Below are 15,967 nucleotides of genomic sequence, written 5' to 3' on the forward strand. Positions count from 1 at the left end.
CTGCATCATTACAATTATCACAAAGCAAAACTGAAAAAAAAAGGTAAAATTATCTATTTTTACTTATTCTGCAAAGATCAAATCAAAGATGGTCTCAACTCACTATGGCATGGTCAAAAACCTCAGCCTTTTTCTGAATTATTTCTGACACCTTTCAATTCTACATCTCTCTCGCCTCCATGAAAACATAATATTAATGTTTAAGAAATCTGTTTCAATTTGTTTCTAAACTAGATTTATATCCATTTTTCAAACATACTAACTAATAATTGGATAGTTGTCTAGTTTGTTTTGCATCTTGCTTGGTATTTTGTTTCATTTTCCAAGGAAGCAATGCAGGAAGTACCTCTTGCACTGCTGAGTGGTTTGAGGTACAATGCCAATTCTTCCACACATTTCTTGCCCTCCTCATAATGCTTGGTATCTTCAGCTCCACTGCATAAAGTAATTGGCTGCTGCTCAGGAACCTGAGGAGAGATGACATGTACATCTACTATGAATATGCATAAATAAGTGGCAACCATGCTTACAAACATTTATTACTACACCACATTTCCTGTTTTGTTCTCCTTTTGTGATTTTGCTGTATTACTTAGCATTTTTTCAGCTTATTTAGTGAACAAACAGTGTAAGAAACCCCAGTGAGAATGAAAACAAAAATACAGGATTTATGTTTAAGAGACTTATTTAGTGGCTGAAAGGAACTAGAAGCAGAAGGCTTAACAAGGCACTTCCTGAAACTATAAAACTTTGGCTAAAATAGAACACATTGAAACATCGCCAAAGCTGACTGGCCAAAAATCTCAAGGGGAAGAAAAAAACCGAAGAGAACCCTGCTCTGCTGCTAAGTACAAATTTGTATCTATGGCCTCACAGCTCTAAAACCATCCAGGGATAAGAGACTGCAGCTACTTAAGATTAGTGGCAGAAAGACTTAGCAGCAAATACAATAAGACACCCCTGGAACATATTCTGAGTAGACACAGTTACAAAGCACGACCAAGTTATCCTCTGTGGTGCATATGAACACACCCTGTGAGTATTATCTGATGATAGAAGCCAACTACATCCTTGGGCTTTTGTGCTGGGTTTTTGTCAGGTGACATTTGTTTCTTCTTCCAGACATTGACCAGATATCAGGAGTTTTTAAAGGGATTTGCACCACACCCCTCCAAGTTATAATTTTGGTTCTACATTCCTCTTGGAAAACTTTCAAAGCTTTCATCAAATTTGAGGGTGCAGTATAGCACTGTACTAACACTTCTCAACATCACTGTCCAGCAGTCAACCCAATATGATAGTACAGAGAACTGGAATTCCTCAGAAGACTAAACACAAGCACTTTTTCTTTTTGCTGTCAAAGTGCAAATATATCTCAGACTTCTATTTCCAAGTCAATCCCCATCCCAGTGGCAATAACAGCATGCTAATCCCACATAGCTGCTTACAGGGACCAACCCAGGCCTTCAATCTAAAAGCAAAAGCCTTTAATGCTTCAGTTAAATACAGAGACAAACCTGCTTACCTTCATATGCAATGCAGCCATGGCAAGAGCAGCATTATGATGGTAACAGCACATAAAAGCAGCAAATATATATAATATATATATATATACACACATATATGGTTGCCATCACCAGTGTGAACAGCTTTTATATAAATTTTAATAAAAACCAATGCTTCAATCATATGATCACACTTCTCCTTAGACAACTGGGTCACTGTGCTAAGTTTCTCATTTGACACATAGAGCAAAATAAAAAGTTACTATCTTGCTTTTGCAGCAAGCAGGTAACAAAGAAAAGTCTCAAAATGCAACATGTCAGCTGGAATTAACATAGTATCATCTCAAACTAACATAAACAAGATAGAGGCTGTGCCTGATCTAGGCTTCTTCCATTCTTACTAAAGAGAAAACCCAAGTTCAATCACACCAATACAACAAGGTTAGCCTTGATATTTATCACTAATGGAAGTTAACTTGTAATGTTCTGTGGGGTTTTGGTTTCAATTTTGGGCCAGCATTTGTTTGGGGTATTTTGGTTTTTGGGTTTGAGTAGTTTTTTTGTCTGTAAGCAAGAATATTGTCAGCAAAAGGAGATTTTGCAACTCTGTATGTTAGAGTGGACAGCTGTAAATAGTCACAACAACCTTATCTTGAGTGGTTTTTTGGGATTTGGGAAACTATTATTAACTCCTGCAATATTTGCAACTTAACAGAATATTCCACAGCTCCTTTTCGCAGGCACTGCCATTTTATCAGTCTGCTTCTGCCAGGGCAGTTCCGTGGCAGAACTGGCTGACTGAGCAAATGACACATCTCAAGTGGATCCAGACCCTGCCCCATCTCTGCCCTGTTTCCTGCAGTCCCACACTGTACAAACTCCAATTCTCCTGCAAGCATTCCCTGTGGCACCACTGCCAGCCCAAACAGCGCCAATGTCCCAGCCCCAGCAGACAGACAGACAGACAAAGGGGCTGGGAACAGACGTGGCACAGGAAGCCACGCTCAGCCCTGGATTTCAACCCTCAATTGGAGTGGGTTTAGCACACATTCAAAGCACTGGTTTGGAATGCCAGACACAGCACAACTCCACCAGCGAGACACAAGGACTGTCTAGCAACTAACAGAAAGCTTCCCCTTCCCCCACGGAAAGGCTGGCAGAGAAAAACTTCCAAGAGCTAATCAAGCTATTCAAACACTATCTGCATATTGTTCCCATTCCTTCTCTTTTGAAGGGAAGCTTCAATGTAAAAATCTAAATGCTTTGTACAACGGTACTGTTTGCAAAATGAGCCCCAAAGAGATTCAACTTTTATCTGAAGTTGGAGTAAGTGTAGTGCTGAAGAGTAAAACATGCTTTTTCTCTGGTTTTCAGGAGTGCTTAGGAGAAGAGAATTTCGTTCTCATGCACACACTTCATGCATGCAGTGCACTTCACAATAAAATTTACAAGTAATTTTCCTTTTGCTGGTTGTATTACACCATTATTAAACTTCCAAGAGTTTTTTTTATATTTTAGGATTAGAATAATTGTAAGAATAGTATCTACCCAAGGAAAAATCATGAAGACATAATTCATATAAGTGACAGGAAATGTGAATTTTTGACTTTGGCTCCATCATGGAACTGCTGAGGGACAAGTGAGAAATAACTCAACTCAAAAGCATTTTCACTTCCCCTTCCCAAAATAGCCTTTTAATAGCATACATGACCCTATGGTTCCTGCTGTTTACAATGCCTCTGAGGAGCCCCAGAATAGATGCCCCACAGAGTGAGCTCATTATTTTCACACTCAGTCCATATTCCATTCTCTCAGACATCACACCCTTGTGACAGCTTCCCCTGCAAATATATTCACATCATGTAATCAACACCTCCCAAAGGGGATGAGAGCAACACAGGAAAAATGATCTCAGCTCTTTAATTGCTTTCAATCTGTGATGGTTTTGCATGTATCTGCTTTGGCAATGACTGCAAGTATCCTGACAGTGGAATGTTACCCATCAGCATGGCTTGTGGCTGTGGGAAGAGACAGGTTATGACAGCATAAGGAAGGGGACTGGAAAAGAATGCTAAAGCATCATCTCATACCAGGCAGTGATTCTGAATTGGTGGTTTAAGTGTAATTTGATGAAGAAAGTCAGCTTGAGTTGTCAGTAATTACCATTAGACATCTAATTGCACAGAATGAGAACATGTTAAACAGACCAAACCCCTTTTTGTATGGTTTGAAAACTGTTTCTAGCAATATTCCCCTCCTCCTCCCTGCAAATGAATGATTTGCTTCCTGCCAAGAGAAATCAAACAAAACCCAAAGCCTACTGTCTTTAGTTCCTCAAAAGTTTACATTAGACAACTTTTTCCACAGATAATTCCTCTTTTGTGGCACTTTATTTCATCAGAAGTTAAAATAAAAAAATTCACACGTGCCTCTAAGAGCTCTGCACTTTCAACCTTCCCCTTTTGAAAGGGCTGTAAATTAAGATCACCCAGTCTCTCATCATGTACAATTCCAGTGTCTAGAATTGTACAGAATTGTTTATCATGTCCAGCAGATTATTCCAAAATTAAAGCACCACAGGCATTTCTGCCACTCTACAGCACCTGTTTGGAATGTGCCTGCTGCTGTTGCATGGTTAAAAAAACAGGAGGGAAGAGCTTAGATGACAGATTCATGATTGGGTACCTTCAAAACACTAGCCAGGTGAATGCTTAAAATAGTTACATATAGTGAGTAATATGGGCATGCTTGAATAGCTAAAATGCAAAGCCTTATTCTCACAGAAACAAACTTAAAAGATTCCTTTACCCAGGAAGTCTAAGAAGCAATGTGTTCTGTGAATGCCTTGCTGATTTGTGTCCAAGGCCATTGTGCCTCCCTTCCCTCATGGCTCCTGCTTAGGTACTCAGCTATGTCCAGCTTTCACAAGAATAATAATTCTCATCTTGCCTTTCTGATCCCTCTGCTCCCCTCATTTTATGTAACAAAACTTATCTAGACATGGTCTGAACTACCTAACCAGAGGCTGTGGATATCCCATCCCTGCAAGTGTCCAAGGCCAGGCTGGATTAGAGCAAGCTGGGATAGTGGAAGGTGCCCCTGCCCACAGCACAGGGCTGCAATGAGATGGCTCTAAAGGTTCCCCCAGCCCAAGCCATCCTGGGATTCTATTCTATTCTGAGCCCACTGCCTTCCAGAGCAGCCCCTGTAACCAGTGTTGATGTGAGCCATGCTACAGGGGAGCAGGCAGAAAATCTGAATCTGCAACAGCTCATTCCACACAAAGGGTGCCTATAACCTGGGCCATGGGTTTCATTTCAGAAAGGGGTGAGGAGAGAGAAAACTGAGAAAGAATCTAATTCAAGTAAGAAACCAACTCTTTTCACTGTTAGAGTGATAAATTCTATCCAGAGAGAGAATGCTACCATCAGAGAATATGTTCCTGCTTTCCTGGTGACCTGTGACAAATTCAGTGTTTTCCCCAGAAGTAGAATCCTGCTTATTTCACTGGCTGTACTTGTGCAAAAGCCAAAGTGACTTGCCCTGGAATCCTGTCACTGCTGCCAGTCACAGCAGAATAGATTTGTTTCTTTAAACTGCCTGGTCTCCTCCTCCACCTCCAGAAAAAAAGCACTTAACAAGTATAAATGTGTGAATTCCTCAGAAGTCACTCCAAAGGGAAAAGAACAAACTGTTCTTCTCCCTTACAGATAAAAGCTTTAGTTGGGCTTTACTGTATTTCCTTCCAAAATTAAACCTGTTTTTTTGGAATTTAGCATTTACAAATAAAATATTACTGGTCTCTGTGGACTTAGGTTAAAGGTACATGGGACCCTAATGACATATACATGCTCCTGAAACTAAATCCAGAAGTGGAAAAACAAATGGAAGCGGTTTCAACTGAAGTTGACACTACTCATGCTTTGAAAGCTCAATTGCTGCTCACAGACCATTTTGCTGAAATAGAAGAGTACAATCTCTTAGTGGGACAGTTCAAAATCACTACTTTCTCTAAAGTATTTTTTTTTTTTAATTTGTCCTTAAGCAAGCCTTTTTTTATAAAAAGATTTTTAAAAATGGCCTTAGACAGTCTATTGGAAAACAGCAAATGTTTCCCTGTCCTTCCCAGGAAAGTAGTTGTATTCATTTTCTAGTAATCCAGTGTCTGGTAAACACTGCAACAGCTGCCAGGATGGGAAAGCAAGAGAAGAGTGAGTTGTACTGAACACTGATTTCATTCACGTGCTCATTTCAAATGAGGAGCAGGCAGGGAAGGGGCTTCAAAGGTCTCTTAAGGGGAAAGTTTGTCAGAAATAAATAGCTAGGATCCATAGTTACTGTTACAGGTAACACACTGCTGGGAGTAGCAAACAATCAGAAATGAGTGGCAAAGAACAGGGGTGGCAATCATGTATCATTTGGTGGCATTTGCAGCTTTAAGGTCATGATGAAACAAGGTCCTGTGAATCTTCATCCCAAAATAGGGATAAAAAGGGAGCACAAAATGACATCATGTGCCAAGTCAGAACTTAAAGCTGAGTGCTCTTGAGACAAACACTATACTATAAAACCTTTCTTTATACCTCATATGGATACACATATGGATAACAAAACTCTAGCTGGCTAACTAGTAAAACCAGAAAAAATTCTCAGTTACCTATACAGAGCATGGTGGATTTCCATCTCATTCCACAGAATCTTGTTTTCATAAAAATTTAAATTCTGGCAGAGGTCAAATTGAAGCTATCATACAGCTTCTCATAAAGCTTAACAAGTGCACACAAAATAACCAAATGCAAGGGGAAGACATTTATCACAAATGTGGACATTCAGATGCAACAGGAAATATTCAAGAAACTGCAGAGAGGAAGAACATGTAAGAGACAGAGAATTGTAACTTTTTTAATGACATCACCCATAGATTTAATACTGCTTGGAAGCTCTTCAAAGATGGCAGCATATCACAGAAATGGGAGTGCACAATCTCACTGCTTCCTCCTGCAGAGCAGGATGAGTCACTTAGCACAGCCAGAAACACCACTTGATTTTGAGCTTCTGAAATAACCTCTATGCCATACACCACGAAAAAAACCAACAAATTAGCCATATTACCTGATAAACTAAGAAGTGGCAAAAGCACACTGGACCTGTAAGTCACAGTACCTAATAAAAAGCAACACAAGAGTATCTCTCTTTCCTCCACACCTTTTACAGCTCTTCCACAATTCTCTCCTTTTCCCCAGACTACAGATCTCATTGAAGTTTCTGCTGCATTTAATTTCCCAGACATTGGAGCAGTACAAAATAAAGCAGTAATCCCTTTATGATAACTGCATCCCAGATACATTTTCATTCTTCACCCATAAATTAGACAGGATTATCCCTCCTCTCCTAAGACCACAATGCTGTCCACAAGCCTTGGAAGGTGTGGGTCACAGGGAGCTACCCATGACCTAACATCCATAAACTTGTATCATCTTAAATCTGTTCTGCAACTGAACAGGGTGATCCTGCTTTCCACACACCCCTGCCCCTTCTTGGGGCTGTTGTCAGTCCCAGTGCCACTCATCCCCATCATATCACCACTTCAGCTGACCTCACCAATACCTACTCCAGCAAAAAAAGGGGGTCTCAAGCAGGCTTCCCCCCTCACTACTATGGATTTAGAGTAACATGTCATCTCAGGAAGTTGTGTTCCCATTGCATAGTTTCAAATAAGGCTGTATAAAGGCTGCTAACAGATAGATCTGTCCCACATCCTTTACACGCCCCTCCTGCTTTTGGGACAACCAAACACAGGTCTCACAGGGTGAACACAGTACAGCACATAACCTACCACAGAGAAATGTCTTCCACAAAATAAGCTCACTGATCCAGCTCATCCTTTTGCCAGAGCATGGCTAGGTAGGAGTCAAGGAAGAAGGAAGCAAACACAACAAACCCGCTCTGGTAACAGCCCACGGAATTAGACGTAACAGAAGTTACGGTCACCAGCACAATAAAGATTTAAACTGCTGTTCCAGGCACTTTTACTTCCTGCAGACATCTACAAAAAGGTAGATGCCTTCTCTTCACATCATTAAGACAATATAATATTCTTTACTATTCCTGACTTGTCCTCCTAAAAGAAGGAAAATACTGAAACAGATGAAAAAAACAATCAAAAGCAGGGATACCTGAGCACCCACAAGCTGCAGCAAGGCTGAGTTGACAGGCAGGAGCTCAATGTCTGTGTTGATAGTGGTCTGGTCAAAGGGACACGCCTTGCGGTGGAGCTTGTTGAGGCACATCTTGCAGACAGTGTGGCCGCAGCCCAGGCTGATGGGCTTGCGGATGGTTTCGTCGAAAGTCTGTGTGCAAATCGGGCAGGAGAGAAAATCCGTCCATTGTGGAGCTTGTACAGGCATTGCTTCACCAGTTAATCGACAAGACAAAAATCTAAAGCACAGATTCCACTGGAATCAAAATTTTGCAAAAAAGTCTGTTTGGTTTTAAATATCTTCTGTAAGTACAGACAGTCTGCACATAGTGTGAAACATAACCTAGAAGAAAACAGAAACACAGAGTTAGCATTCTGTACCAGAACAGGCACGGGAGCTCATTTGTGCTAGGGAAGCACCACTCCCTGAGGAGTAGCTGAATTAAACACAGGACTGAGTCACAACTTGCTTTAGTTCCAGCTAGTCTCTGGCTCTGGAAAAGCCAGTGTAAACCATTCCTGTGGTTACACAGTTTAAAATAAATCATGGAAGATAACTATCACATTGAAGTTGTAAGACTAATTAGCTTCTCGTTTTTATTTTCTCTCTTTAAAAATGAGCAAATAGACATCAACAAAATGTGAATAAAAAAGACAATTCCATTAATCCACTTTTGTACAATATTGACTGTACAAAATAATTAAATATTTAAATAATTTTATTAGACAAGGCTTCATCCAAAGCCTCTATCAGAAGCAACCTTTCTTCACAGTCCAGTGGGCTTTGGATTGGCACACAATGACTCCAGAAAGGTGTGAGCTGCCCAAGCCTGGAGGGGGATTGGAGGGATGGCTCAGGGTCAGTCAGACACTGTGCAATGCAGCTCTCACACCTCACTCAGTGACACTGTGTGCTGCTACTCCAGCACCTTCACACAGCCTCACATGTGCTGAGCTCTGTGGTAGCACATGGACCCATCCAGACACATCTCAGTTACCCTGGCAATCTGCATGCACTCCTGCTGGAATTCAGCATTGTCAACTTGCTCTCTGTTTGCCATCCAGCACCTCCAGCCTTCAAAAACTGGACAACCACTTCTAGCAGTCATTTATGACTGCATACTGTTCCTTAACTGTTCCTTTTGTGACCCCAATTTATATCATTCACTGTCTGCATAGAGATTACATGCACAGAAAAAGCAACACCTTTACTCTGTAGAGAAACCACACTGGAACTACAATAGAGGAAAAGCTGGGAGTTCTTTACTACTTATTGGCACTTGCAAATCAAATAACTAACAAGATCAAACATTACTCATTATAAGGGAATGGAAGACAAGATATTGCTTTGGGACAGGAAAAAAGCAGAACTCATATGAGTAGAAATGTACAAGAATAGATGGATCACATGATATGAAAAAACCATTACCAAAAAGAAAATTGGTAATTAAATAGTTTCTGATGTCTGGCTTACTTTCACCAGTGGAATATTCATAAACAATTTTCTAAATCAAGGAGCAAAATGAACACAGAAATACCATCCCAACCACCCATATATATATTAGTTTCTCTTTTCCACATACTACTGGCTTCAGTTTCAAACCAAGGACTGCAGACTTACTTGCTAAGTGTCTGTTCTGACCGAAGCTCTGCCATAAGCAAAAGCAACTTTTTATCAAATCTTCAGCTTAAAAAATGTTTACAATTAAAATCTAAATTCTAAAGGCAAAGAGAGAAACTTTATATCAGGACCTGTGCAATTCAGAGTCAAGGGCATTTTAAAACAGAAAAAAATTTCTAATGCTAAAATAAAGACTCTGAAAAGCCTCTGCCATTTTTTTTCTGGAAAGAAACAGGCTTCTTTTGCAGAATTTAGTGCAATCTTGTCCACAGTTAACACTACTTTGCCAAGGTAAACAATGAAGTGTTACTTGTTAAGCTTTCAGCTGACTTTCATCAAACACCTAACTTTAGCTCTAAAGCTAATGAAAAGGAGTTGTACTATGATGATGTCTCTGAGTCACTTCCCTTCAGGATGCTTTATGATTCTAGGGAAAAAAATAACTATTTCTCTTTTCAAAAGACAATATACAATGCCACACAGGCTCTGGTTCCCAGCAATAAGGAATCAATAAAAAAATCAGTATTACCCAGGCAGGGTGGCACAAGGAAGAGGTGGCACCAAATGTCTTTAACCCTACACCAGCATTGCAAAACAAGATGTCAAGGTTGTTCAGGGTTCCCCCTTCCAAAATACCTCTTTAATGGCAAATCAGCCATTTTCTCTCATCTTGTCAGCAAAGGCTCAAATCATTCTCATTACTAATGCATCACCACAACCCAAATGAAATCTCCTATACTTTTAGGTTACTACACTGACAGATGATATCCTAAAGCATTCAGCAAATTTATTTCCAAGCCTTCCCTGGCTACCTGCCCTCCTATAGACTAAGTAAATGTTGGTAACAAGCATTCAAGCTTTACTATCCTTTGTAAACCAAATCTGCAACAGAAATTACCCAGAAACTCTACAGAAATCCTCCTGCACAGAGCAGTACACAGCCTGGTAAATCTAGTGTATGTATGGCTGTGCTATGAAATATCCTTTGGGGATCAAAATTTAAGAACTGAATCATAGTTCTTCCTTTTGACCACACTGCTATTAGAATATCTAGCAACAATTTCCCAGACTTCTCTGCAATTCAGAAACAAACTGAGCAGTCTACTTAAATTATTAGCCAAGCATTCAGGAAAAGAAGTTTTCTATTAACTGAGGAGACTTAAAACCAGAAGCTAACATGAAGCTGTACCATCAGGTCTAGAAAGCAGATGTAAGCATGGAGACACCACTATCCCTAGCTGTGAACTAGAAGGAAGGAGTTGAATGCAACTTTAATGTTAGTAAACTAATTCAAAAACCCCAGTGAACAGAGCCATGTTGTTGCTACCTGTACCTCTGGCATAATGAAATAGGTCATATTTATTTACAAATTCAACAGTTGAAAGAGAAGTTTGGGGAGTCTGGAGATGAAGGGACTAATTAGTGGCATCCATGATCCTGGGCCAAGACAGGTCTCCAAAGGCTGGGGAACGAGGGAAGCAAAGCTTGTACACAAGCACAGCTCTGAGAGACTCTGCAGGGTCTGAGCCTGTGTCCTGGTGCCTAAGTGCCAAAAGAAGGCCACTGACAATAGCACATAGAGCTGTGAGAAACCTCAGAAAGCCATCTACTTCAGCACAGTGTAGCTGCTGCACCAGATGGCTGACTGGGGTGATGCAGCCAACCTTCTCCCCACAGACAAGAACAGCTGTTGGAACAACGAGCCCTGTGCTTCTGAAGAACTCCACAGCAGATCAGCACACACCTGTGGAAATTCCTGATCCCACACAGGACAGCAGTGGCATCCCAGGGACTGAGCACTCACAAGCCACAAGCACCAAAGCAAGTACTGGTGGTGGCACAGCTTTCCACATTTATGGCCCTGTTTTCCCCAGATCAGCCCTCACACAAGGGAGCAGAGCCAAGCACTGAGACAATGTAAATCTCTTCCAGGCACAAAGCTCAGATGTAGAGACCTGAAACCACTGAAGATACTGTGCCTTGTATCAAGGTCTGTGACTCACTGTGACGTTAGAAATAACTGGAAAAAACCAGTTTCTAACTTCAAAGAGCTACTTTGAATAGGAGACATTACAAATGGTAATAAAACAGTGGAAATAAGACAGTTTCACTACCACTGTCTGCTATTGGAACCATCACCACTATAGAAAGAGAACACTTTGAACATGTGCAGCAGGAAAAGTATATTCACTTTTATAGTACAATGCTTTTTAAAAAAATGTTTACGTTCAGCATTATACCAGAGGTAAGCAAATAATAAAGAATGTAAAAAATTACAAAAGACATAATTATTTAAATAGCCCACCTCTCCATAATATTACATTTTTAACCCACACTCAATTCACTAAGTATTTCACACACAATAGCTTCTAACACTGAAAAATGTATCTCCATACACATACCTTTGTGCATGATTAAAGAAAAGAGATATGTCAAACCCAAGAAAGCAAAAAACTAAAAAGTTAAAACTAAAACTAAAAAATTACAGTTTTTTGTCTTCCATAAATTGGAAGACAAAAAGGTGTAATTAAGACGAAGATGCCCCAAGGCAGAGTTTGAATCCTACACTGAAACTGATTTTGTTATTTCTGAGTTTGAAAATATAAAGTACCTGTATGCAAGTCTCATCCTCCTGTTTACCCCTGCATAAGCTGTTTTACCCACATCTAGAACCACCTGGAAAAATCTCTCCTCTCTTCTGGGCCTCCCAGCCCCCAAGAAATCCTTGAAATTCCATCCTTCAACCCAGCCTGGAAATGTCACGCTGTAATCAGATCGGTGACCTGTCTCCTCTGGGACCCTGTCAGTGCTTTAGGGAAAGACCTGATTATTCCATAAACCCCTGGAACAACCACTCCCTCCTCACTCTGCTGGACAATGCAGAGGCTGACATAGCCTCATGTCCAAGTTATGTCTGTGGCAACCAGAGTCTTCCACATGTCCTCTGCAGATTCAGCTCTGGACAAAAGACGTTTGTAACGTGCAGAACAGTCTGTACCAACACGCACTGGCATCAAGTTCCACACACAATGACACACAGGCAAACTCCTCTGCTTTCAGTTTGAACTCGGGGCACTCTGAGGGAGCCCTTTGGTGCAGGCTCCAAGCACACCCCAAATTCCCTCACAAACATGTTATTTGGAGGCAGCATGCTCTTGCATGGACACATCACGTGCTGTTTCATCACAGCCGAGCTGGCACTGCTCTGTCCCACAGCAGCCCACACTAAGTCATGGCACACTTTAGGCACATGACTCAGCATACCTAAGGGGCACCCTCGGCTCAGCTCCTGCCAATTCAGTACATAGAGCTTTAAGAGCATTACTCCCTCCTGAGTTTTATGTATTCCCACAGCATTTCATTACCCAAACAGCATCATCACCTCAACCAAAATTCAGTTAAGCTGAAGCTGCTTCATTTCTGCTGAGTATTACTCCTGGCTAAACTTCCTGTCGCAGTTACCAGCGAGCACAAGTAAAGCCCATTTAGTGCTAAGCTTAACACTACAGCAGCTCCTCATGGCCAAAACAAACTCAGGCTTGCCAACCGATACAACTCTTGAGTAATCATTATTTACTCTAATAAAGAAAACACCATTGCATTAATTCTTTTAAAGACTCTTACTCCTTGATAATAACTTACACTTTTCTGAGAAAAAGAAACTTTTCTGAGAAAAAGTAACCACTTCTCTCTTCTGTGAGACTGGTCCTGTGCTACATTAACTACTTCAAAACCTCGGACAGTTGGAAATTAAAAATAAATCAACAACTTAAATTAACAGACAACAGTTAGTAAAGCAATTCCTAACTCATTAGGATTACCAGATACCCATAGTACAATTCTAGCCAGCAGCTGAACCTCCTCCATTCCTGTCAAATTTTTGCCGGTGTTTCACAAAACCTTTTTATTTTCTACTTCAGTGTGCTCACTGTAATAAACAGTATTTCTGAGGGCACTTAAGTAGTAGTTTTTGTCTTTTCCCTGAAGAAATACTTTAAGAAGTCCTGAATATCATTTTAGGGAAAAACTAACCTGACAACCTGTGGGAAGCCCTGACCAGCTAAAAGTAATGTGTTTTTTTTTACACGCACCCTGTACTGCCAACTTCACGGTTCACAGAAAAGGGTAAATTACATTAGCTATGTTTTCCATATCCAGTTCCACAGAAAAACCTCTGAGAAATTTTCAAGAGAGAGGGAAAGTCCTGACCAGAGAAGAGAAGGTAGAAGAAAAAAAGTTTCTTACCTGTGCCTGGGAAGCTCCATGAACAACACATCCCATAAGGCCAGAAGAGTAAATGGGACAGATTCAGGGGTTTTTTCCCCTTCCTGTTTGCTCTCTCGAGCTCCCCAGCAAACTCTGCAGGCAGCAAGGGCCCGACTTCCTCATTCCTGCTCGGCGCGTGCGCGCTGCCGGCACCACCCAGCACTGCCCACAGCACAGGGCCCAGCTGAGAAATCCCCACCCAACCACAACCTGCACCTCTGTACGTAATGCACACTCCAGCCCTTCCTGCAAAGCCCTAGCAGGCTTCAGCAGCGGGGTAATAAAGCTCTTGAAAAGAGAAGCAAAGATAACATCACAAACATCGTCAAAACCATGTCCCAGAGTAACCGAAGCTCAGTTAGGTCGGATTCAAGATCTGCTTTCTCTTCTCCTCGGTAATTTTTGACTGCGAAAACACAGGGAGAAATTTCTGTAATATCAGGCAAATATCTCTCACTTGGTAGAGTCAGTGAAGTACCTTATGAAAATGGGGCCAGTTAAGGACAAGATGTTACTCCTTATCTGAAGCTTCCTGCCTAGCAATAACACAAGGAAAACAAGAAAATCAAACCATCAACAACACAACTCTACCATAGTACCTCCCCAACAGAAGCTCTGAAAGCAATTTACAATGATTTAAGCTTCCCAACATCCCGTGAGGCAAGACCTCATGTCTTCCGACAGGAAAAGAACTGTTGAATGAAGTTATTTATATGGTGTTTAACAGGAAAAATATGGAATGAAACATGATATATCATTTTCTTGACCCCTATTCTCACCCAACCACCATTAGAGTCATGAACATTAAAAGACAACATGTGTAGACAAAATTTAAGTGTTCTTGCTCATGCTTTCCAAAATATAAAACTTGCGTGTGAATAAAATCATAAATTTTCAGGGAAGAGCTACAGAACCAGCTTCATAATTTCTGGTTAATATTATACATCCCATACAGCTTATTTAAAAGAGGAAATAACATACACACCTATCTATATTTATATTTTATAGATTAATTCCTATGTTTTATATAGAAAACATATATATTTATATATAAACATATATACTGTTTTGCATGTTTGTATATAAATATATGCACATATATACATAATGCCTATCTATCTATAATATGTATATCTATATCTAAATAGCAAAATGGTTTTACGATCTACCACCTAGAAAGATTTTTCTACCAATAGATGATAAAGTCTAGGGAGTTAATAGCAGACAACAGCTCTATAACATGTTCCTTTCACTTCAAATTAGGAGTTCTTGTATTTGTCAATGAAAACTCTAACAGGAACACAATGATTAAACCAATATTTTAAAAATCAAGGAAAACCCAAACAGATTAATAGAAGAAAGGCAGTAGGCACTTCAAAAATCCACAGTAGTTTTCAGGACAGGGACCTGAGTTCAACGGGTCAAATCCTCAGGAGCTCTCAACCCTGCTGCCAAGGAGGCAAGCTAACAATTTGCTTTTCCCAGAGAAGACAAATATTTTAAAAAGCCATGACAAAGATAAAGAGGACAAGCATGTAGAAGTCTTCAGATTCAAGGGTACAGACAGATACTACCTCTCAGTGTCAGCTAGAGAAGTCACTAGTCTTTCTTTCCCATTCCTTCCTGAGATATTCCAGCTGGACTGGTTGCATAGTTGTCCAAGCTGAAGTTTTAAATAGATCTTTATTAATAAACACAGGTAGGCAGAAATGTGGGTGGACAGCAGTTACACAACCAATACCTCATTTTAACTAAAACAAGGCAACAAATCAGCCACACAAACAGCTTGTCTAAAACAGCCCCAAGTAGTGGACTTGAGGAGGAGAAAGCAATTGAAGGGAGTTGTGTTCTGGATCACCAAGACCAGAATTGTTCTTTTCCATGCAAGAACAACCTACAGTTACCTGACAACTACTACTACAGGCATCTGGCAGATGAAAATGAGAAGTTGAGGAAAGGAGAGGGGAAGATCTTGGTGCCACTACAATGCCTTTATCCTTCCTTAGTCATGAATCATTGAGAAGACCCAGCACAACTCAGGGAAAAAGAAAGCATTAAAGAAAGCAATCTAACAAAAAGGTACAAAGTACTGCTTTGATGTCTGTGACATTACAGCTACAATAACACTACAACTGCAACATCAAACAATGAGACAGAAAGGCAGACTTACAGGGTGGCTGGAGATTCTGGTTCAAAAAGCCCTCTAACCTACAATAAAACCTTTAATAATTATCCCTCACCCCCTGCACTTCAGCAAACTTCTATAAGAATACTGCCTACTGTCTCCAAAAGGAAAAAATTCAGATATTTTTCTTTTTTTTGTAGTGAAATGTGAAAATGTTACTGAAATTTTTTATTTTACAAACTTACAAGGCA

At 40.4% G+C, this 15,967-nt stretch overlaps 1 protein-coding gene across 12 annotated transcripts in view; it reads right to left on the minus strand.

Annotated features, from left to right (window-relative positions):
* The window catches only part of RC3H1 (ring finger and CCCH-type domains 1), a 73,653-nt gene that overhangs the window by 42,021 nt on the left and 15,665 nt on the right, over positions 1-15,967 (minus strand). For 5 of the 12 annotated variants that reach the window (XM_063165498.1, XM_063165497.1, XM_063165492.1 and 2 more), the window contains exons 1-3: positions 13,571-13,723; positions 7,682-8,047; positions 347-467 (exon numbers count right to left, since the gene is read on the minus strand). In XM_063165498.1, coding sequence (XP_063021568.1) covers positions 347-467; positions 7,682-7,912 — 352 coding nt within the window. In that variant the 5' untranslated portion in view covers positions 7,913-8,047; positions 13,571-13,723. Of the gene's footprint in view, positions 1-346; positions 468-7,681; positions 8,048-13,570; positions 13,724-15,967 lie in introns of those variants that run through there. The other 7 variants (XM_063165496.1, XM_063165495.1, XM_063165491.1 and 4 more) reach the window with 3 other exon arrangements.

This window comes from Melospiza melodia, chromosome 11 (genome assembly GCF_035770615.1).
Source record: "Melospiza melodia melodia isolate bMelMel2 chromosome 11, bMelMel2.pri, whole genome shotgun sequence".
In the NCBI taxonomy this organism is placed as follows: domain Eukaryota; kingdom Metazoa; phylum Chordata; class Aves; order Passeriformes; family Passerellidae; genus Melospiza; species Melospiza melodia.